The sequence below is a fragment of the Hippoglossus hippoglossus genome, chromosome 1 (assembly GCF_009819705.1).
Source record: "Hippoglossus hippoglossus isolate fHipHip1 chromosome 1, fHipHip1.pri, whole genome shotgun sequence".
Lineage (NCBI taxonomy): Eukaryota > Metazoa > Chordata > Actinopteri > Pleuronectiformes > Pleuronectidae > Hippoglossus > Hippoglossus hippoglossus.
In genome coordinates, this window is record NC_047151.1 from 7784932 (window position 1) to 7810010 (window position 25079).

The 25079-nt window shown below is 43.6% G+C and overlaps 1 protein-coding gene across 1 annotated transcript in view; it reads right to left on the reverse strand.

Annotated features, from left to right (window-relative positions):
* Window positions 1-25079, reverse strand: part of xylt1 (xylosyltransferase I) — an 83455-nt gene that overhangs the window by 37293 nt on the left and 21083 nt on the right. The window contains exon 2 of the mRNA XM_034588285.1: window positions 2496-3084. Coding sequence (XP_034444176.1) covers window positions 2496-3084 — 589 coding nt within the window. The remainder of the gene's footprint in view (window positions 1-2495; window positions 3085-25079) is intronic.

Consider the following 25079-nt stretch of genomic DNA (forward strand, 5'->3'; position numbering starts at 1 on the left):
GTCTCTTTTGATCAAACTGTCAGTTTGAGTGGGACGGCGACTTGCTTCGTGAGATGACAGGAGCTTAGGCACAGACAAACGATACCCCTGCTCCTGGGAAAGGGGAATGTACAAAAGTTGCTAAGTCACCATGCCTCCTCCAGTTCTAATAACATGAGCGAGGGCCAAGGAAGGTATCTGAGTACAACAGGTGGGATGTCTAATAGTTTTCTCCTCCTCCCCTGCTGTCCATTCTGCAGTCAGTCCACTCCCATGAGTGGAAATGTATCTGTGTGTATGTGCCGTTCACTTAAACATGGTTGCTGATGCGTGCGGCTCACCAATGGCTGCAGCCGCAACAGATTTTGTTTACAGCATCCACAACCAGACTGCAGACGTATATAAATTCTGAGGATAAAAAGAGTGTGTGTGTGTATGTGTGTGTGTGTGTGTGTGTGTGTGTGTGTGTGTGTGTGTGTGTGTGTGTGTGTGTGTGTGTGTGTGTGTTTGTGTGTGTGTGTGTGTGTGTGTGTAAGAACCTGTGTTCTGTGGCCAGCTTGACAAAACAAATGAAAATTGGAAACCAATTTGGAGGGAATACAAGCAGCATCCACATTTTCCCTAACAATTTACTTCACCAATTACACATCAGCAAAAAAGACGCTTTCTTGCCTTTGACGAGAACTGCAATTACGGGAGCCGGAAATATGTTACCATGTACTGAAGCCCGGCTGGTCAGAGTAAACGCTTTGAGCTTAGCTTTGCAGATATTGTTTTTTCTTTTTTTGCCGTAAAAGAAATTGTGCAGCAGCAGAGAGTTGGAGGAAATAAAGTTGGAAAAAAATGAAGTGTCAAACAATACAGAGAAAGGACATTGACAACCTGTCAGCCTTCTTTCAAGGAAGTTTTACTTTGTGTTTTGTACTTTCTGTGAGCCTGACAGAAAAATCAACCCAAGCAAAAAAATCTTAATTAGCGCATTGATATCCTGATTTGAGATTCTTTAGGGAGGTTTTTGCTTTCAAATTGACTTGAGGGAAACAAATATTTAAACGGCACTGCTGCCTCTGGCTCCTCTCCCCATTCTAACGTTTGCTTTTGGGAGATTTGTTCATAATTACCCCCATTTAGACTGGATGCAACATGGTATTTACCTGGGTGTGACGTTTGCGTGTTTCTCCCCTCAGAGCAGGATAACACATGTGCATCATCATTTCAAGATAGGTGACTGATGAAATACATAGTGATTTGCTCAAATACTGGTGAAAAGGCAAAATGCATTATGGGAGATGTAGTATGTCTGTTTTGTTTATAAGTGCTTTAAGCCAGCAAAAAAGTATATGATCAAAGATCCACAATGTGGCCGTAGCAGAGATCCATGATCACCATCCATCACGTAGGATCTTGATAATGAATTGTGACCGTGTTACCTATACACTGCATCTATTGTACTTCTGTCTGTCCTGGGAGAGGGATCCCTCACATGTGGCTCTCTCTAAGGTTTCTAAGTTTGTTTTCCTTGTTCATAGGTTTTTTTTTCTTGCTGAGGGATAAGGGCAGAGAAAGCCGCACCTTGTTAAGTCCTATGAGACAAATTGTGATTTGTGAACATGCGCTATAAAAATGAAATTCGATTGATTGATGGAGGTAGCGTTTCAGACGATGGCTGGCACTTTAAGAGAGGGGAGCGATATTAAAGCAGATTACAGGCTCCAAGGCTCAGTCGGTTAAAGACATGTTTGAGCAGGAAGACGTTCACAAGCTTTAGGGAAAAGGTAATAATTTACAATGAAAGCTAAATGTATGAGCTTTGAAATGTTTTTATTTCATGTCTCTTTCTCCTTTAGATGTTGAGAAATACTTTTTTGCAAACATTGGCAATTCTGTCAGCTCTTCAGAAAACGTCAAAAGGTTTTAGGTGGTTTTCAAACATGACGTGGGTTTGTAGTGCGATTCTGTTCGGTACCTTAGGTTTAAAGGGGTTAAATATCTTACACCTTGTTGTGTTACATCCTCTGACCCCATGTAATTGTCCCTCTTCATCCACTGAACAGACTCAGATCATTTTGTTGACTGATTGTCCATGCTTTTCTCACTGGTGTTTTATTGGGCAGGACTTGACGTCCCATGCTTGAACGCTCCAATCAATCAGAATGTGGAGACATTTGTCAATCAAACCCACACAGACCAGATGGAGGTTCCACTTTCGATACATTGTCGTTTTTGGAGATTTGCTCCTGGACTTCGGAAGAATTGACACCATGTTTTCAGGAGCTTGAAGGTATCTTAAGGTATCTGTGCGGCATCAGACACTGTACAACACCTAATACAACTAATTTGGACTCAATACTCCTGAATCAGATGTGCTCTCGTAGTCAAGCTTGATAGATATCGACCCATTCAGTGAGAGGATTTTTGTGCAGAATACAAAGTGACTGTTCTACCTCCCTAGGAATAACAATTTGAATTAACTAAAATCAAATAATCAATCATTGTAATTACACCCATGGACTCACCCTCAAGGTGGCAGTAGCGAGTGACCTTCTCAGGCATTAACTGCCCTTCCTTGTGTCTGCAGTACACCTCGGCGATCTGTTGCCGACACTCCTTGCTCTTGGCTCTGGAGAGAGCTGAAATGGCTTCCTTCCCACTGATCTCGCACTTGGGTGGTTGGTCGTAGGTCACCTCCAGCGGCGCTGCGGTCGCCTGCCTCCAGTGGGGGTGCTGATGTCTGTGCTGCGACTGGGCCTGCTGGGCCTGTGAGGCAGGGGACTGCTGCCGTGGAACTCCCACGACACCCTGACCACCTAGGTAGGAGGAATTGTTGCCTACCGCTAGTGGCTGGTGGCCGACGGGCAGCACTTCATTTGAGCTGCGGCTCAGCCCGGGGGAGTTGTCCCGCCAGGCCTGCTGCTGCGCGTGGGCTTTCTCCTGCAGGTGCTCCCGCTGCTGCTTGCTGCTCGTGGCCCCGACAGACTGCCGGTGTGGCTGCGAGCGTGCACCAAAGTTACTATTGTCTATGTTGTCAAAGTCTTTGGGCACCGAGTTCTCGTTGTTGCTGTCGACTCTACTTTTCTCCTTCGGCCGGTGGGAGTAATATCCATCCTGGTATGAAGAGAAAGAAGAAGAGGAGAAAGACAAGGGGTGCATTGGGAGGGGGAGAGAGAAAAGAGTAGGGGGGGGGGAGACACAAACAAGAAAAACAAGATCAGAACTGAGTGAGCGTGGTGCATATCAAATGTCGGATTAACAATCAATGGGGCATGTTTGAGTGGTCAGCGCTGCGTTGGACCGTGAGGCATGAAATTAAGTAGCAAGCTACCGAGTGTGAGGAGTACAAGGTGCAACTTAACCGGAGGTGATGCAGGGGCTGAGGGCTCTGCTGCGATGGGCCATCATCAGATTAGACCCTGTTTCAATTAAATTCTCCTTCAAATGGGCCCAGCACTCCGTAAACAGATTACCAAGGAGGGATAAAGGGACAACATTTGACTGTGAGTTTGTGAGGGTGTTATGTGTGTGTGTGTGTGTGTGTGTGTGTGTGTTTGTGTGTGTGTGTGTGTGTGTGTGCATTCCTTTTTTACTGGTGCCATGTGAGAAATGTGAAGAAATGGTCGTGGTGTGGCGTGTGACTGGAAAGGCTGCACTTGTCAGCGTTGTGTGTCTGCATATATGAGATAGTGTGTGCGTGTGCGTGAACGTCTGAATGTACAATTTCCCTATCTTTCCAGCAGAATGGGCTAAAAGCGAAGGAGCGGAACAGGGGCTGGCAGAAAAGGGGAGGGGGGGAAAAACGGGCAATGAGCGAAAGTGGGGGAGCGCGAGGCAAAAGAGCGCTGACACGAGACATGAGTTCTGCTCCCAGGAAGCGCCGGCGTGTTCCGGAGAGATGTGCCACAATGCATTAAACGGAAGAGTAAAGGAAGATGCCCGGCCGCCACACCTTGCTAGACACAAACAGAGAAAGATAGAGCTCATAACAACAACAGGGATCCCTGATGTGTTTGACCATTTACAAGACACAGAAAAAGAGGAGAGAAAGGAGAGCGAGAGAGAGAGGGAGCGGGTGCTAAATGCAATATGAGGCATGTGACACAGCCTTTAAGCAGGAGATGGAGGAGACACAGGGTGAGATGCCAGGTGCTCTGCATGGAAATGTTTTTCCAACCCTTAAAGTCAGGCCTGTTATCAGCCCATCAACCGTCTCTCTCTCTGCAAACACCTTGTACCAGCACAATTACACAGAGGTGGCGGGATGACACATTTTCACACTCCGGGAAAAAGAGGGAGGTGGTAGAGGAGACACAAGAAAAAGTGGATGAAAAACAGGGAGAACAATATTCTAATGTCAGCTCATTTTTTTAAGCTTGGTAGAGGTGAGATTTTTAAGAGTGGATACCTTTTTTTCCCTCTCCTCCTCCTCTCCCCCCTCCCCTCCTCTCTTCTCCTCTCCTCTCCTGACTTTTCTTGACTCTTTGCCTCCACTTTCCTTCACACTTCTCTTCACACATCCTGATTCCACCCCTCTGCTCCGCTCCTTTCACCTCTCATCCCTTCTGCTCCACATCCCGCTCCCCTTCTCTCATCGTCTGTTCCGCAATTCACGTCTCTCGCACCTCCTTTTCTCCCCTCTCTCTCTCTCTCTTTCCCCCCCTTTAGTCTTGGCTCCATCTCGGCTCCTGCCTGTCATAACCCCATCTCACGTCCTCCCCTCCCCTCCTTGTCTTTCTCTACTTTCTTCAGCGAGCCAGTTTAAACAGACCGTGTTGTCTGAATGGCAGAACCTGCTAATCCTGCGTGTAACAGCTGCTTAGGGCAGTGATCACCTAAAAAGAAATCTCCACTTGCCGACTTTCAAAGGGAATGCTTTAGGAGGCTAATCCATGCAGTGCAAGTCGCTGGATGTTTGCAGAGGTAAAATGAGTCTGTGTGCATTCACGATTATGTGTGTACAGTGCATGCTTCTCGTGGATTTTCACTTGAGTGTGTGTGTTTAAGGCAGAGAGCGAGAGAGAGAGAGACAGTGAGTAAGGTAGAGGTGGCATGTGTTTGCCCTGGGGAGACGGATACTCCCACTTTGAGTCCCACGGCAAGAGACATGAGAAGATAAGGGAGAGACAATTAAAGTGGAAAAATGTCAAAGCAAGCAAATATAATACCACAATAAATTCATCACAGAGCTTTTTGATGAGTGATAAATAATTGATGTCTTTTTTTGTCAATTACCAAAAATGTATTGGTTCTTGTTCCTTCTGTTTTTTTTTTGTCTTTTGTGATATTAAGATAAATACTCGGTTTTGATTTTGCTGCTGGTCCGATGTAACATTTAAATATCTGTAAACTTAGGCTTAGGTTAATATTCAATTATAAGGAACAGGAAAACTCAAAGAAATCGGTTAACTCTCTCTCTCTACACATTCGCTTACCAGTGCTTTCACACTAACTAGAAAACAAAAATGTGCTAAAAATGTCCTTACGACCAGGGGCATGTCTCTTTGTACTGTATAGCAAAGCATATGGGTTGCCATTGGGCTATACAGCTAATACACAGCCGATTATAATATGAGTGTGGGCAATTTGGTGCAGATCCAAATAAAAATCGATCGAATGGATGTAGATGTGGTTTCAGAAGGGGAATGTTGGTCCTTGGTGGAGGTATCCACTCGATCTACTTTGATATTTAATGATGAGAGTTAGATGATGTCTTACAGTAAATGCGCAGTAGGACCTAGGAAGGTCTAGAAAGACTGGGTTACCTGGGTCCATGTAGCTTAGCTCTCCCCAAACATAACAACATCCACCTTACTAATTAATCGTCTCACCATTGTAGTGCGACCTGACTGCATTTAGAATTACCTAAAAGCATCACAAAGATGTTGATTTGCTCCAAATGAATTGACACGGATAAGAATCAGAGGAGGTTAGCCCCATGTGGCCCTGGAGTGGAAATGAGTAGTATTTGTCAGCTGGCGGTGAGGAGATCTTTCTCTGGATAAACAATCTTGTGCCCCCTTCTTCCCTCCCACTCCTCCCACTCCTCCCCCACCTCCTGTGAGCAAAGGACTCCAGTGGCCGTGTTGCTCTTTAATCTCGGGGACCGGGCCCTGAAGCAGGAAGCGGCGGGGGCACAGAATTAATAGTAGTGGCAGCCGCTGGAGATAGGGCCGGCATGCGTCGGACTGCAGACGGAGATGGGAGCTGGGGGTAGCTATCGATTGTTGCAGGGGATATATTTTCTAGGAGTGAAGGGGGGGCCAAACCAGGATTGCCTGGCATGTGTTGTGCTGGCTGTGCACACACACACACACACACAGACACACACACACAAACAGCGAGCTCTCTGAGCACTGCTGTGGAGTGAGAAAAAGGCAGAGGAGGTACGTGCTAATATCATCCATCACTGGTAGGTACATTTAGAGGGAAGGAGAGGCCTGTGGGGCTGGGAGTTTCAGGACCCCCACCAGCCCCCCCCCGTTGGGAATGGTTCAGTCCATTTCTCAACACAGAGCTGGCCCTTTCCACTTTCCCTCATTTCCTCTGCCACAGGGGGAAATATTTCACCTGTCCTTTTTCTCTCCCTTTCTCCCAATCTCCTGTGCACCAGAGAGAGAGAGAGAGAAAAAAAAAGGGCCACATATCTCTCTCTCAGCACATGTCCAGCTTCGCCTTTCTCCTCCTCCTCCTCCTCCTCCTCCTCCTCCTCCTCCTCCTCCTCCTCCTCCCCCCGACCCACGCATCATCCCTCGTTCTAGGAAGGAAAGCGGTTCATCTACTCCGCCCCCTCACCTCCTCCCTAATGCCATCATTTACCGATGCTGGGCGAGGGAGAGCAAGGTAGCAGCACATATCAGTTTCACCCCATCCTCCCGGCACCCTTGCTTTAAAAGACATCATTCCTATGGGGGAGGCGAGCTGAGATAAGCTACTGCGTGTGTCAGCAGCGCGTACTCTGTCAACTGGGAGTGTAACGGCGCTCCAAATCCACAGATTGGGTCAAACATCTTCTTTTTTTCCTCCATCATTAACTCATTAATCTTGACTAACTTTTACCACAGGCGTGATCGTGATTGCCATGCAACACACAAAGCTTAAGACAATTAAATAAGTGTAGTGTGGAATGTTTATGAAGTTTATACTTTGCCCTATTATTAATTGGAATACAGATTTTGTAATGTACATGCTTTTGTGACAATTGTGACATGAAGACATTTTTCTTTTAAATCAATACTGTAATGAGCTCACAATCTGTTGTGCACCTTCAGTTGTGGCGGCAAATTGCGGTGTCTTGGTTCAGTCATCTTGTATTTAAGTGTAAGATTGTGGATGTATTGTGGTTTTGGTCTCGGTTTCCGAATCGTCACACCCCGTCTCTCCACATAAGCTGTTGCACGCAGACCACAATACATTGCACGTAAACATATAGTAAAGAGCAGACCGTCCGCTGACTGGGAGAGTAGGTGGGTGTTGAGTAACTTCAGCAGGGCGCGGGGCAGTTTCCGCCACGACCTGCCCGCCATGTGGCTAACAAGCTCAGATTAATTACCTGGATTGAATCCCTGTGTTACTCTGAGCAAGATGTGGCATCTGGCATCATGACACGGGAGACTGATACACTGACAGACTTTAGTTCACAGCTGCTCCGGCACCCCAGGACACAGCAGAGGAGAGATGAGCCAGGGTAGAGCGGGGTTGACCTAAATGCTTAGTGACGTCTTAGAAAGTCTTACTTATCATAGCTTATCAGCAGCGGAGTTTGGGGGCGAGAACAGCTGTTCTTTTCTGTGTCTGTAGAATCACAGTTTAGGTATCAAACACTCTTATTCAAAATGATTTACAAAGTGCAGCAAAGAAGACAAAGCCCGGAGTTTTCAAAGGGTCTAAAGTGTCGAAACTGACAATGAGAAAAAATCATGCTGGAAACAGGGTAAAGAGATACACAGATGAGTCATGGAGAGGGTTTTTATGATGCTTCAGTCAACTGGATTCCGTAAAAGATATTATGCTTGGTTCCCACTATCTGGGGGGTTTCATTGTATTTTGTCCTCTAGTTATTTCCTTTGTCGCTGCAACCTTTCTCTTTCTTTTCCTCCTTTCAGCCAATCCCTTCAATCCCTTTCTTTCTCCAGAGGCCAAAACCACAGGAATGCTAGTCACATGTAATGTAATTGTGTACATGTTTGTGTGTGTGTGTGTGTGTGTGTGTGTGTGTGTGTGTGTGTGTGTGTGTGCATGCAAATGCATGATTAGCGGCAACTCTGAATGAACAGTATGGGTTGGTATGCACAGAAGCCTCTTGTTGTGTGCCCTGTGACAAGCCCCGAGGCAAAGTGGTGAAAAGGGAGTGTGCCTGTGTGTGTGTGTGTGTGTGTGTGTGTGTGTGTGTGTGTGTGTGTGTGTGTGTGTGTGTGTGTGTGTGTGTGTGTGTGTGTGTGTGTGTGTGCCTGTGTGTGTGTGTGTGCAAATGTGGACCAATACCTAGAAGAGACAGTGAAAAGAGGCATTGTCTGAAAAGAAAGCTAAAAAAGTAAAATAAGGAAGAGTGCTTCTCTTCTGGGAATCTTCTTAATCAGACAAATTATTGCAATCAGCTACTTTTGATTGGAACCACAGAACAAAAGATCAACGTCTTCCAGATACAAAGACCCAAGGGTTGAGACCAGTGGGTATTCACCAGTACCAGAGGGCAGAGGTGATCTCACAAACTGCTGTTGAATCCCTCTTCTTTCTGTTGGACAGTCTTGTGATGTAATTATATGGTTTCACTGACTATATTTGCACACATGGATTTGAAAAAGCCCAGACTTCTGCACAGACACAAGGAAGATATGAGTTTCTCTTCCTCAAAACGTCTCTTTTTCCAAATACAGCAAAACTCTGTATGAAACCCACAAAGATACATATGAAGAAATAGATTAACTGTGGTTTCCTGATGAGTTTCCTCAAGGCCAGAGTGGAATTTAAAAAAAAAGACTTTTGCTTCCCTCACAATGTATTTCCATTCCATTCCAATACTTCTGTGATCTCTCATAATAGTTTCCCTGCCCAGAGCTCCACTCGTGTACACATAACGCTCAGCCCACTCGCTGATGTTCTCTGATGGCCTGTTGATATGTGAGCATAACCCAGAATCATCTATTTATATTTGTAGTTGGGCTGATGGTTAGCACAAAGTGGATGCAGTTTGCTGTAGTGCCAGTGCGCCTTTCTCATAAAGGAGGATTAGGCCTGTCACAGTAAGAAAGCTTATGCTAAGCTAAACTAATCGAGTGGTATCAATCTTCTCATCTAACTCTTGGCAAGAAAGTAAATAAGAGTATTTCCCTAGTGATAAAACATTTGCATAAACAGGATATTTGCTGTGGTTGGATTTATGGATTATATCATCATTGTGCTATAGTTTTACGCAAGAAGAAAAACACATAACTAGAGCCGTTTACAGTCATAAACTCCAGAGAATTTCCGTACAATTGGGTCAGGACTTTCTGCAGAGTTTGCTTTTCACACAGTCACAAGGCAGCAGGAGATTGTCAGCTCAGACGTGTTCTCAAAAACACAAAAATGTCCTCAGGGTTCAGGTGAGGGGTGGTACAGCAGGCAGAGACAGGTCGTAACGTATTCATTCTACTGCGGAGATCACGTGTTTTCTTTACAACACCAAATGCTCTCTTGACATCTTCGTCAATATCCTCTACATGTGTGGCACCACTTTTTCACGTCCCTGCTCACTCCCGATGAATCCTGATGATCTCCTGTTCTCACATCGGCAAATTCGGGCATTTTCTCCAGAGTTCTTACTCGGGCGCTGCCGAGAGAAATTCATTAAAGGAAGTCCAGAGACTCTCACTCGGACATTTGCATTGTCACATACAGCCCCTCTGGAGAATGTCAGGAGATTATCAGGAGTACGGCGCATGTCTGAAGGCAGCTTAGGGAGTATGCGAGCATGAATAAAAAACAATAAAAGTTAGGTTAAAGATAATAAAAGAGGTTAATGAGTTTCAGAAATACTTTACTGCAGTTCATAGCTTAGTGTTGATTCGGTGTCACCTCACTACACATTCAATACAGCCACTTATATGTTTAATTAGCTTCATCCTGCAGTGGAAAAAACGTTGCTTTTCCTGGCCACTAATACTTCATGTAGCATGATCACACATTAGTTTTCTACACTCAGTCCATTAAAACCCTTTCTCCAGGCTGCTTTGAGTACCTGGAATCCAGTAATTCAAGCTTATTCATCGCTTGCACTTTCTACAAGTCACTTTGGATAAAAGCATCGGATAACTGCTTGAAAGGTAAATGAGTCCACTAATGGGCATAATTTAATTTAGCTGTGAGAATGCTACAGTGGAAAAAAAAAAGAGAAAATACAATAAATGTGATGAAATCAAGATTATTCTCCTTTGGAGCTTTTTCACATAAATTGGATTAAAGAGAAATAGGGTTGAGATACGACCTCAAATAACCTCAAAGATTTACTCTGAGTGTGTACAAACAACAAGGAGGCTCACACTGTGAACAACATCGGAGCTGAAATCCCCAAAGCATGTGGCAAAAGTGAAGCCGGTCTGCCTGAGTCTCACGAGGTCTTGTTCTCCCCTTAAAAATCTTTGCTCGGAAACCCAGCAGCTTACTTAGGTGGATTACTCAAAACACACACACACACACACACACACACACACACACACACACAGACACACACACAGACACACACACACACACACACACACACACACACACACACGTTTCTCTTTGCTAACTTGTCTTGTGTACTATTTTTAATACTCAAACAATACAGTACAAACAGTGAATGCCTCTGTATTGTAAGTTAAAGAAAAAATTGCCAAGTCAGCAATTTACACCACACTTCATTCACAAGATAATTTGTCCGATGTGCTCATCCAATCCATCACAGAACAAAATATGCATTTAGGATAAGATGATTTCTATTTCCATCAATGTTCACTTGTTTATCAAAATAAGAATATGTCTGTCTGCTGCACCACCCCTCACCTGAACACTTGTGGCGGCTGTGACTGAGGGGATAAAGCGGTCGTCCTCCAATGGGTGAATGGCAAAAAAAAAAGTACTGTAAAGCGCTTTGAGTGGTCATCAAGACTAGAAAAGCTCTATAGAAATACAGACCATTACCATAACACTCTGCAGATATCTGTGTTGTTGTGAGTTTGCATGAGAAGAGAACCTCTGACTTCATTGTGCATGTGTAAAGGGAAAACTGTGGAGACAGTCCAGACCCTCAGCTTTAGATAACTTGTCTAGATGAATACATAACAATCATCTGTAGTCATGAACTTGTGACAAAACAGGCTTTCCCAATGTAACACAGTTTGTGACTTATCTGCAGGGAATTTCCAACTTCTGGCATAAAACATCTCCCTTGCAGCGAGTCTTGCTAAGATCGACTAATGCTGCAAATCAAGTACACTGTATTTTCAGCAAAAAAGAAAAAAGTGTAGTTGGCTTATGATACTGTTTTTAAGGTTCTGATGCGTGGATTAGCTGACAAGACTTATATATAGATTCAGGGAAATTCTGAAATAAAATACTTTCTTTTATTAGAGCAATCCATTAGAATGACTTTATCAACATAAGAAAGGGAAACTGTAATAACTCTACGTCTGGCTGAGGTCTAAAGATGGGAGCGCCAGTCGCTCAAATGTTTTACAATACTACTTCCACTACCAAGTTTAAATAAGTTCTTTACTTTAGAATAGCAGCGCTGCAATCGAGAAACCTCACTGGTCCCATTCAGAGGTTTGCAACCCAATACAGTGCTGAAATATTTATCTCCAACCTCATTACTGTTGTAGTCGGTGTCCTCTTGTGGAATACAATGAAATGATCTCAAACGTCTTCTTTCCTTCTCAAACCCACTTCCTGTCCTCCCTCCCTGCTGGGTGAACCCTGGGAGTTTCCAGATGACAACAGGAATCTAAATCATACGTACAGTGTATTAGGTCTATATCTCTCAGTGGCATGAAAGCCTGTTAGCAAGACGAGGCGAGGAGATACCGGCAAATTCCCCCCGCTGTGTCCCTTTACCCCCTCCTCTCTCTTATACCGGGCTCTTATTTTCCACTGTGAATTAACCCCAGAACTTTACATCTCCAGCTCTGAATGGGGCCCATCAAACCATTTCTGAGCCATATCTCTCACAAGGGCATGAAAAAGTCTTCCCCTCCCTCCCCTCCCCTCGTCTCCGCACACCTCCCTGTTCAGCCATGAAATGACACCCCTATTTAATCAATTGTGAATCATGAAATTTTGCACAAGAGACCCCTTTTCTTTACACTTGACAGTGATTGAACTGCACAGCCATGCAATTCCATTCACCACGGCGATGAGAAGAAAGGGGAGTGGGGGAGGAGCCGCGTCTCTATGCAGAGTCCGTGTGTATATGTGTGTGGGAGATGAAGGCGGTTTCCCTGTGACATCATGGGCCTCTGCTGAATGGCACCGCAACAGAGGGTCCCTTCTGTGAATTGAGTCCACGTGGTCAGACGGCACAGTGGGATCCTACAGCTGATCTATAGGGGTGCGAAAGGGGTGTGTGCGTGTGTGTGTGTGTGTGTGTGTGTGTGTGTGTGTGTGTGTGTGTGTGTGTGTGTGTGTGTGTGTGTGTGTGTGTGTGTGTGTGAGAGAGAGGGAGAGAGAGAGTGTGTATGTGCCATATATGAAGAGCCCTTTACAAAGTTTTTACTGAGGCCCCAAAAAATACTGGCGGTTAAGAATAGCAGTGATGTAGAAGAAAAAAGAGGTATTAGAGAGATTACAAGTAGATGGGGGAGGAGGGGATATAGCAAGACAAAAAAAAAAGAAAGAGAGAGAGACAGAGAGAGAAGGAGGGGGGAAGAGACCAGTGATTAGAAAGACCCCCATCCCCTCTCTTTCTTCTGCATGAATGGGCTGTGGGAATGACAAGTCAATGTATGATGTAAGGTCTGTGGTGAGAGTGTCAGGGAACATAGCTGAGATTCCAGGCATCTGCGTGACATAGCAGTGACACGGCATGACCCCAGAGTGACCCCGATGCGGAGGTCGGCGGGGTCACACCGGGTGGGTCAGGTCCTTTAAGTCACGGCGGGGCAGAAAATGACAATCTCTGTGTTTTATGCAAGATCCATTCAAATGCTGCGTCATCCATTTTATTGGATGAGGGGGCATATCCGTATGTGTGTGTGTGTGTGTTTGTGTCACTCCTGTGTTTGTAAATATGAGTACAGCATGCTAATGATGTGCAAATATATCACAATGGTGTGAGCTTTTGGTTTCACTTTCACAATGCAACCAGAAATTGTGTCGGTAGCACACGACTCCAGAGGCACTTAATTATGCGACACATGAATAAAGAAAAATACCAACTTGACTGGAGAAATAATACTACATTACTTCTTCTTCTCCAAATGTTCAACTATTAACATAAAATATGACTCAAGAGGACACACAAAGAATCCTAATGTCGACCGAGGCAGCCCAATCTTTCTTATTTGTAGCCCGATGATCAGACTGTTCTTTGGAGTCAAATATCTCAGTAACTATTTAATGGAGCGGATTACCATGAAATTTGGTGCAGACATTCATACCTCGCGTTCTTACTTGTGACATCATCAGATCAAAATTCAGTAATGTTAACTAGCAAGACTAGCAGGCAAACACACATGAGCCGTTTTCAGACATAAACTCGGGAAAATGGGATTCAGTGTGCCTTTCTCTCTTCGCATGTGAAGAACTTCTAGTTTCTTCTATGTGTATGAAACCTTTTTTCATCTGCTTGTGACTGTCACATGTTAGTAGATTCTTTAGTTGGGGGCTAGCAAGAGAAACTCTGCAGAAAGTCCGCAGCAGCTGACTCTGACTTTTGAGTTCTCACATGCAGCCAGTGAGTCCAGTGCATGTCTGAACGCAGCTACGTATTACATTACATTTCATGTAGCTGACGCTTTTATCCAAAGCGACTCACAATAAGTGCATTCGACCATGAGGGTACAAACCCAGAACAACAAGAATCAAGAAAGTACAATTTTCTTCAAGAAACTCTGTTATATATTATAGTATATATTGCAAACACACTTTCTATTTCCTATGGGTTTGCTCCAAAAACATTGATCAAAATCATGGATCACCACATGGATGCAGATCTGCATTCAAACCTGTTTCTCATGTTTCTTGATCTAACTTTCCACCAACTTTTACTCTCAGTTTTATGATTTGTCAAAACAAACCCAACTCAATATCCACTTGCTGCCTTGTGACTGAGCTTTCAAGCACATTAAACTGTTTTTTATCGTGCTGATGAAGTATGCTAACGTGGCTGAGAGTTATAGATTGTTTTTGTCAACTGTTTCCAAAGTTCAAAATTAAATGTCAAGCTCAAGGTTTCTGGGATCGTCAGAAAGAAACATTACCTTCTTATCAAAGGTAATAACAGTTCCCGGGGATCGCTTTAAATTGTTTTGATATATTTCCCATTACGCATCTGCTTTCATGGGAACCTAAGGCACTTGTTAATTACATTTATTAATTATGTTTTGATTTCCAAGTACGTCTGGTGACTCAGATGCACAACATAGCTCTCCCCACGCATCTTAACGTGGATTCAAATGAGGCTCAAGTCTTGTCACACGTCATCTCTCTCTGTCTCATTTGTATGCAATTGTCAAGATGAATGCAGCTCTGGAGAAGAACGCTGCACGGCTACATCAGGAGCAGACTATCATTAAGAGGCATATTCTGGGAACACAATTGTGCAAATACATAAAGTGCCAGTGACCAGACAATACAAAGAGAGTATTGCGGGTGTTTACAGAGCAGATAGAGCTCTAACCTCTGTGCGTAGTAAACACCCGCAGAGGAATATCATTTCTGTGCACCAGCAGACTGATGGTGGAGTGAAAAACAAGATGAAAAGATGGAAGGGAGACACGATTTTAATCACCTGGGGTTTATTTCTAGGAGCTTAATTGTCCCATCAGCCGAACTGCACCGACAGCAGCAGGTTATTTAGAAAGCTACAGACTAGAGAGAGGTAGAGTTAAGGGTAAACAGGAGAGAAAAACATTTTAGTTTTAAATCAGCTTTTTTAAATGAAAAATATCTCTCCAAATGAGTATTTTAACTTTGAATTGGAAACAATCTCCATTCTCTGAAAACACATGAAAAGTCATGCACAAACAGGAAGCAGATTGTCTAATCTGCCGTTGGTCGGTTGGTAGGAGATGCTATGAACGAGGAGCAGCAATGGCAAAAAGTAAGGCTACATTCACATGAATATGCTTTTTATTTTAAAAGGAAATCAATCATACTAACACACCTGAAAACGCATAACACATGACTATTAACATACACTGGGCATGTGTCACCTGGTGCAAACAGGAAGCAGGCAAGTCTAGAGCTGGTTGCTTGGTAGCAGATGTCCAAGGATTTCTTTACTTGGACTGATGATCAGGTGGATCTGTTACTGAGAGGAACCTTTAGAAATCACTTTGTCAGGTTATTACTGATAAGACCCAATCAGGACCCAAAAGCACCATGACTTTTGGGTTTAGATGCTTCGCTGTTGCTGCATTTACATCTGCCATCTATGCTTAATTACAAGAAACTATAACACAGAAATTTAGAAGTACCACTGGCCTAATTTCAGTTTGAAGACTCCAGGGCTGTGTTAAAGACTGGACAGACAAAAACTGAGACATTTGGAAAAGATGATGCTTTTTTACTATCGTTGTTTCTCATTCGTAGTATTAACCAGCTGCAGAGTGGATGATCTGCCCGTGTACATGAGTGCTCACATGATGTGATTTCAGGTTGGGATTATTACTGATACGGAACTAAAGTGCCTGTGTGGACAAAGAGTGTTCCAATTTAAAATGAAAACGTAGGCCTAGGATTTAAAAAAAATTACATTAGTAAATTAGAAAGTTGTTGGTCGGGTATCTGTCAAGAGAATTGGGGGTGCAATCATCTGTCAGGGTGCAGAACAAAGTTTTTTCCAAACGTGTAAATGGCCCAGTTGTTGCATTCACATTTGCTTGATTCCTTCTGCATATAAAGCAGTTCAACATTTTGTCATGAATGTCAATTTCCAAACAATTATAATTCATTCATTTGGGAGTCACATCATGTGGACAGATTTGCATGTAAACAACAAATGCAACCAACTAATGACTGTTATGCGAGCAGCTGTGTTCACCCTCATTGGTTTGTACAGTCATGCTTGGTCACCACAAAGTGAGGGAAAAAAAATAAAGTCCAGTAACAATCTCCAGCTTGAGAGGAATGTGGCTGATAACTTTCTAAAGTCACAAATGTCTGTCTGACTTATCTGGGTGAGATAACGATCATTGGGATACAGGCAGAGCGGGGGGGGGGGGAGGTGGAGAGAGTGAAGGTGAGGAGTTAAGCACCTAAGCTAGCAATAATGAGCCCAGAGACGGCTGATACGATCTTCTGGTCTGACACCCAGATCATTAAAACCTCCAAATGATTGAAGGGCCCACTGTCCAGCACAGCACACCCTGAAGCAGGAAGGAGATTTAAGACTTTAGGCCGTTTTCAGAGTTATTTTAAGGATCAAAGTAGAGAAATCTACAGCCTACTGATAATGTTTACCGGGTGAACATTTTGTACACTGGCTTTGCTAATAAACAAAATGAGTCTTTAGTCCCTTTGTGACAGAATTAGTTTCCCTTCTTGCAACAATTACAGTAACAGTATTTATCAAAGGAGCTAATGATTAATTATAATCCCATATGGAATGAAACTGCTGCAACTGAATTTCTTAACCAGCCAAGGTTTTTATCCAGGCATCATTTCCCTCTGATCAGCATTGTCCTTTTTAAAGCAGTAGACTAGCTCAAGCCATTTGTAGAAGATGACTGGAGGTACATTAAGGTTATAGAGCAGTCCCTACATTTTAGTTTAAAAGAGTCTGGCTCGAGCTCTTAAAGATAATTATTCTTTAATTATTAGAAATAAAATATGAACCAAGTTAGTGAGTATTAAATCTGAGGCTGATGGATACGCCATTAGTTTTGCAGGTCTTCGGTCATAAATAAAAGAATTGGACAAGTTGTAATTTCCCCCAACCAAAGTTTTTACAATTCCTTTCTATACTAAATTTCAGGGCACTCAATCCAATGATTCTTGAGCTATTTCAATTCAATCTATAAATATAAACCTCACAGTGGTGCAAAAGGGAAACTCAGAGGATTATCAAAGTCAGTAGGATTCATCCTCTCGGGACAATGAATGACATCATCATCACTAGAGCCACAACGCTAGTGTGGAAAAATTGCAATCCTGTTAGCATTTTTTGTGATGTATACTGTAATTCATGGTGGTCAGGGTGATGAGCATATCCTTGTTGCTTCTAACCTGTTACCACTATTAAGGAGCAAATACCCTGTTCATATTTGGCGATAATATGCGTCCAGTGCGATTCTATGACTTGTGGACACGTCTTAATACGCCAGTTCACACCTGGTATTAAAATGCGTCTTCACATATGTCTTGAACGACATTAACAACATTTTCTGTTTGCAAACACCAAATTTCTAAGCACTTGCTGTGCTTTGTATTCAGGAAATCAAAAGGAGAGGAAATCAATAGTAGGTCTGTTCCTTGATGTGGTATAGGACAGAATTGTTTATGATTTCTGATATCTCTATGGGCCTTTAATTTGTCAAATATCATGGATGAAGCTTATACATTACTTATTAATGCCAAACCCTAGAAAAAAGTGGATTGTCTTCCTTGACTAATGGGTCACATATTATCTTTCAACACTTGTTTGACCAGGAAACTGGAATACAAGCACACTCGAACTGAATGTACCAGCTTGCAGTGGTAGAGATTATGAAAGGCAGCTATATTGATACATTAACAGAGGAAATCTGCTTTTGTCTGGAAAAAACCCTATGATTGCATGTTCCCACTAAAGCATGTGATCTTTCTATGATGGTCCCAGAGGTCATCTCAAGTTTCTGAACATAACATATTAACACCTTTAAACAATTATTTACAAGCAAACATCCCATTTTGCAGCAACTCTGTCTAATCAGCACAACTGCTGAGGTGCTGGAGAACAACATGTGCTGTGTTTCTCTTCTCATTGTTGACTTTCCAACACTAAGCCCACCTAAGAACAGCATGCAGTCTCTCCAAGCAATCCAGGCAAACCTTTTAACCCTGACATCAAAAGCCGTTTGTTGGCAGCAGGGATGCTGGACCAGGCCACACCCGAAACAAGTCATAACACAGTCTGGTCAAATTACAATGTTCACCTCCCCCATTTCTACCCTTAAAGGGCACCTTAATATCCCCTCCACCACCTGGCTGGCATCAAAGCCCAGAAACCCAGTGCTTAGCGCGGAGACACATCAGCAACATTTTTTGGCTTTCATTTCCTTCTCCGCAGCGGGGGTGCTCAGGAGACATCCATGGCCTGGGCTCAGTGTGAGAGAGAAAAAGACCAAGGTAGACAGGGAGTCTCTTTTGCAGCCAATAATGTCTGTAATTTGTCCACGGATTGAGGAGCAAAGAGACAAAGAAAGGACCTTGTGCACCGCTCATTCAGCTGAAAGCCCCTTTATGCGCCTGACTGTGTGTGTGTGTGTTTGCATTTGTGTAATTAGCAGCGTTGTGTTACAGCCATCTTGACTGACTGCAAGATTGCTTGACAACACTTATCCCCCCCCACCCGACCCCCACTGTCCAAACTTCCCACCCTCAGCAGCACATGTGTGGTTTGGCACGACAATGGACAGACACACAGGTGGACAGATGTTTACACACACACACACACACACACACACACACACACACACACACACACACACACACACACACACACACACACACACACACACACACACACACACACACACACACATTGATGCACGCAGGTGGCACATGATGTAAAACTGCAGTGAATGCGATACCATGCTCATAATATCACACACACACACACTCACACACATGGAGATACACATGCTATCTCCTTGCTGCCTCTCCTCCAGTCTTGCCTGCTGGCCCTGTATGGCCTCTCCACACCCACCATATGCTAACTGCTGGAAGAGAGCTGTAATTTGTAAATGATTTAACCTTCTAATAGAGAAAAGATGAGGTTGGCTACAGTTGAGTCCCTGTGGATGTGAAGCCAGAGAAGAAAAACAAGGATTGGAGCTGTGATTTAGACAACGTTTAATTGTACCGTCCAATTATCTGTGCGGTTCATGTACTGAAGTGATTTGCCTTTTTTGCATGTGTGTATGTCTATACGTGTGTGTTTGTGTCTGAATGTGCACTTGTTGTTGGATTCTTACTTGAGGATAAATCTGCGAGCATGCAAGTGTGTGTGTGTGTGTGTGTGTGTGTGTGTGTGGTTTTCAAAACAAGCTGCTGCCAAGGCTTAGCTGATAGGCTAATTAAGCTCACCACAGGGAATAAATGTTTCCTCTCTGCCTGCCATTTGTCACACCTGGCACGGAAATGTCACTGGGAAAAGACACACACACACACACACACACACACACGCACACACACACACACACACACACACACACACACACACACACACACACACACACACAGTGGGAGAAGTGAAGGGGCAAACAGAGCTACTGTGTGAAAGGAAGTGGAAGCATAAAAAAAGGAGAAAGAGGCAAAGAGAGACGTACGAGACACAGACTTACAGCAGCAGAAGAGAAGATGCAGAGAACTGCGCAAATGAGAAACGATGATTAAAAAGAGAGAGAGAGAGAGAGAGAGAGAGAGAGAGAGAGAGAGAGAGAGAGAGAGAGAGAGAGAGAGAAGCTTTCTGAGCTCTTCCAGACAACAGCATTTCAAACACAACTGAGCCTCTTTAGAATTAAATTTCTGTTAATAAAAACAAGAGTGTATGTTTCTTTTAACTCCAGCTTAAGTGAAGTTGCAGTTACACACTCCTGACTCAATACCCCATAACCTTCCTTCTTCACACTTTGGCCTTTATGTATTAATTCAATTCCGTGAATTAGTTTAGCTTTGTTTTCAGTAGAAGTAGAACCATATCCTGTGAAGCCAAGGTGTTTGACAGAGTGTTCCTGTTCTTTATCACATTTTTTTCATTTCCAATGTGCTAACTTAACATTTCCATCATATTTTGTCTTTAAAAAAATCTTGATAGTTCAACTACATTTGCTATTGTCTATAAAGTTGTTACTGTCCATATAACAATTGGCATGCGATACAGTTCTCTCCCTTAGGCGAGAACAAGTCTTTCACTCTTCACTCAGTTTACCTGTCACTCGGAATCTGTTGCACATGAGAGGGACCCCCTCCACCACCATAGATTGAATGACTTCTGTGACAGATGCTGATACATTATTTCATGAGAAATTGACAAAAGTGTTGAAAAATGCCTTTTCTCTCAATGTTAAGCAAACAAATAAGACATTCCTGGATCTCTCTCTTTGAGCACATCCTCACCAAAACATGTATGGACTCATCCCTGGCCCTATAGGCCCCATCCTCAACCATGAGTCTGCACAAAATGTTCATCCAATGGTTTAGATAGAGAGGTGGACTGACTGACGTCCTTATTCAATTTTAATGGGCAAACAGAAGTGTATAACAACAGGTGGGTGGAGAAAAACCAGCCGTGGCCACAGCAGTCAGTCAGAGCTTCTCCCCTGGGGTACCATGTTTGCCATCTTATACTTCGGTCCCCTCTTTCTTTTCTCTCTTTCAAACTCGCACACACCAGCAATCTCCACTCTGAAATTTGCTGGTCTTTACAAGCGTGACAACTTAAGTAGAGTGTAGCCCCACAGCTATTGTAACACTATCACCAATAGCCACCAACACAGGCTTGCTGGTGCTGCTCAGGAGAGCTGAGAACCACACACCTAAAACAGCCCACAGGATGTTTGAGGTTGGTGTGAGGAATGATGACAGAAATTATGTAAAGCCTCCCCCAGCTGACGCAAGGTTTTCCAGTGGGGGAAAAAAAAAAATCCTCTTTTGTTACCACCATCTATTGTTAGATTGAAACAAATGACCTGTTGTTGTTGTGGAGTTCAGCAATAAAATTCTGAACCAACACTACAAGTCTGGATTACACAGTGTGGGTCTGAGGGCTAGAATGTGGCACTAAAAAGCATTGGGGGGGGGCAATTGCCTTTCATCTCTGCTCACTTGAAAAACGCAAAATGAAACCGTCGTTCATTTGCAAGCGATTATTATCCAATAGATTAGATGTATCATCCTTTTCATTGTCAAAACTCTGATGAAATCCAACTTTGCGAGTTGATAGAGATTGAAATTAAAGTGAGCGCTCGTTGCACAAACAATGTGCGAGGGTGCAGACTGGTGTGCCGTTGTCAAAGCACAAGGAACATTCTGCAGCTGTGCAAGCCAATGAAGGCTGTGAAGTCTCAAGATTAGGGATGCTGCACCAGACACTTTTTCTTTCTCCATCCATTGCTAAAATTCATGCATGCCACATGACGTTATTTCCATGGATCACTTCAAAGGGAAGTGGAATCAAAGATCTTGCACTTTACTGAAGCACACTGGCATCAGAGGCTCCCCGATGCCCGCCTTTTTCATCTTCGTTGTACAGAGTCTTCTTATCTGACTTTTGTCAACATGTCACTTAGTCATCCTTAACTAACAGCAATCTTGGTTACCAGCTGTCCTCTCTTCCCTCTCCTCCCTTCCTCCTCCTCCTCCTCCTCCCACTGCACTCTCCCTCATTGTTCAGCCCATCTCCTTCCTGCTCTGTGCTGACAATCGACACATTGCCATTACCGTCATCTGCTCTAATACACGCTACACATCCAGGCTGACAGCGCCCGTATGGTCCCGTCCTGCCCGGCACAGCAGAAACATGTTGGCCCCATATGGAGCTTCCGCACAAAGGGAATATATTTGGGATGGCTGTGGGAGCCAATGAGGATGTTAGGTGGATGATGATAATAGACTTTCATAGTGCACCTGTGCAGTAGTGATGTGGAAACCTTAAGCAGCTTAAACCGCAGGGTTGTACTATTTTGATGAAGCTCTGTAGCTTCCTGCCTCTCTCTATCTTCCTTTTTTCTCAGATTTCCATTTTCATTTCAAAGCTTTCCCCAGAGAAGTTTTCTCAAACTTTCCCAACCTGCAGCACCGCTCCTTTTCTCTTTTCACATGTCTGCAAAAGTTCTACGTGTACTCTGATGGTTAATACAAGGGCACCAACTCACTGTGTTGTTGTTAAAGGCCAATGTTCTCATGCACCAGCGATAAAAGAGAAGAAGAGCCGAAATCAGACAGTATTCGAGCTTGCGCCTCTTAATCTCCCCTCCTCCGGCTCAGCCTAACTGACGTTTTCTTAATTTATTCCTCTCAGGATTCCAGCATTTTAATTAGGTCACTCCAAATCTCCTCCCACGCAGTGTTATTCCGAAAAAACTTTTTTATTTCATCGTGTTTGTCATTTGCCTCTTCCGTCTCTCATTCTTTCCATTCCTTTCTTTCCTTTTTTTGCACTTGACAGTTTTGCTCAGCGGGTTATCTTCCTAATGATGAGCGCCGGTTTTTCTGACTAAATCCTGCTGCTGCCAAAAGTAAATACTGCAGAGGTGAATACATAATTGAATCACGACTTAAATAAATGAATAGCCTTAAATAAAGAAATCTCTTTTCAGTGTCTCCGTGGTGGAGGACAACGACAATATTTATGAAAAAGAAAAATCTAAAACAGTGAGGCAAACTTTTAGATATGAAGTTGTTCCACCTGACATCGACTGACAGTGTCTGTACCGTATGCACAGTGCGCGCAGCAGGAATATGTATAACTTCAGATTGTGCACAAGTGTGTTCTTAAGACTTTATGATACTTTTCATCAGCTTGTGTACGTGAGCTTGTTTGCTCTCTCCTATAACAGAAGAGTGTATATTCTGTGAGTTGGACTTCAGTATGCCAGCAGTCTTGGCTTATCTCCAGCCTCAATGGAAACCAGAGGTAATTACTTTTCTACAAAGCGTCTGACAAGGCAAAAATCTTTTACACGCTTTCCATCGGCACAGCAGGACATTTACTATGACTACTTGTTTTGCTGAAGGGGTCTAACACACAACTACCTTTCTGGTTGCAATTCTCTTTTACGATCGTAGGCGTGAGGCCCTGACACACCGAGCTGAGCTGTCGGCTCTCAGGCGCCTTCAGGTTGTGGTGTGGCACCGTTGGCTCTAGTTTGACCTTATTATCCATGATGAAGACGATGATGTTTTTCTTGGATTGGATTGAGGAACAGTCTACTGCTACATATAAATGAGTCTTTGTTGTGCCTCCAATAGCAACTTTAAGAGACGTAAGAGATGTAAATGTCAGTCGTGTAATGAGAAGCTGAAAGGAAAGTAGGTGAGTGGTATCATCACAGCAACACACTCACTTTCACTCACACTTAAAAAAAAACTATATTTGTTAAGTATGCTTCACTTAAACAAACTATATTTAACTTCGGCCTCTAGGGGTCTCTTAATCTAGTCAATAAAAAAACCTTTTTGCTGATGTCATGAAGCAGTGTCGGATCATGGGAGTTGTCTACCTGACGTGAGTCAGATGCAAATCATGATGACACAGATAACGCATCAATTCAAGTTTTCACGTTACGCAGCAAACGGCCATGAGTTATCGTGATCCATTAAGAGTGACAAATACAAAGTGTGGAAGGAAAAAACTGTCAACTTGCTAACTATCAACCAGTGTTTTTCCTTTGTCGTATGTTGTTTGCTCCACAAGTTCAAACAGAGACAGGCAAAGCCACAGGTTATGTAGATATGACACAATAAAAATGACCAAAATAAAACATCCTGTTCCCAGATTTGTGAGGGTTATATATCAACTATATGGTTAAATGAGCCACTAATATTTCTCTAAACATAATCTAATTCTGTTGCTAAAAACAATTTAATCTCATCTCCAAGCAGATCAGGCCCATTAATCCCAAACAGATTACAACCTGTGTTGAACCATTTATCCAGTCCAACAGCACATGGAGGACAATTTGCCATCACTGAAAAAGTTTGTATTTTTAATATTGTGAGATGTGTAGAGTTTGTCTTCCAGATGATAAGACACTGAGATCATTAGAGATGGAGAAGAAAAAGCCAACTGAAATAACAGGAAGAACTTTATTATATATTAAGTTGACACACTAAATTGAGTTATTTTAGATCTGAGAGTCTGTACAGCCCCCACTGTGCTCTCTGATATGCACAGGGAAGTCCCCATGTTTCATGAATAAGTGCACTGCTAGATTAAAGTATTTCCTGTCTGAGTTTTGTCTATACTTCTTCTTTTCCTGAATGGGGACGGGAAGTAGGCAGGGGGAAACTCATGTCATCATTGTCCACTCTTATTCACATGCTCTGTACACAGTTTAGATATGAGAAGGCACGCACACAGTCACACCTGTCACCCCCACACACACCAAAACACGGTCGTTATCTTCCTCAGTCGGTCTCCTCTCCTGCCCTGCTCTGCTTTAGAGACAGAGAGCGACTCAGTCCTCAAGACGAATGCCGGCAGGATCCTGTTCCACCACAGTCCGACCACCTCCGATCAGACTTTCCTACCGCAACTCTGAGCAGTTCATCCTGCGATGCTGGTGTGTTGACTGTGCTCTGGATGCCGATGCACAAGAATGAGTCAGAGCTAGGCTACATCGCTACGAGGCCCAAGGATTGCTAATCCATGACCTTCTGAGGAAGATAAGCTGAGAATGTCGGCTCTATCTCCACCACACTGCAGCGAGGGTTATAAGGGCTGAGCTCGAGCTTTGTAGTCTCATATGCTCGAGGGTTTGTCTAAAGCGGCTCTCCGCGACTGCAGGATCATGCCTCCTCACTGCATCGAGAGCAGACTCGGCCAGATGAGTGCAGTAATTATGTGGTTAGCGTTGGCAAGTGGTGGAGGGTAGCTGATTATTGGTATAGCTGAAGGCCTGGAAGATGGAGGCAAGGATAGCAGGCTACAGCGGTGCACTGTGTGGCAAACAGAAACCAGGCTGGGACTAAACTTGCTCCGTCTGAGAGGAAACTGTTAAAGAGCCACA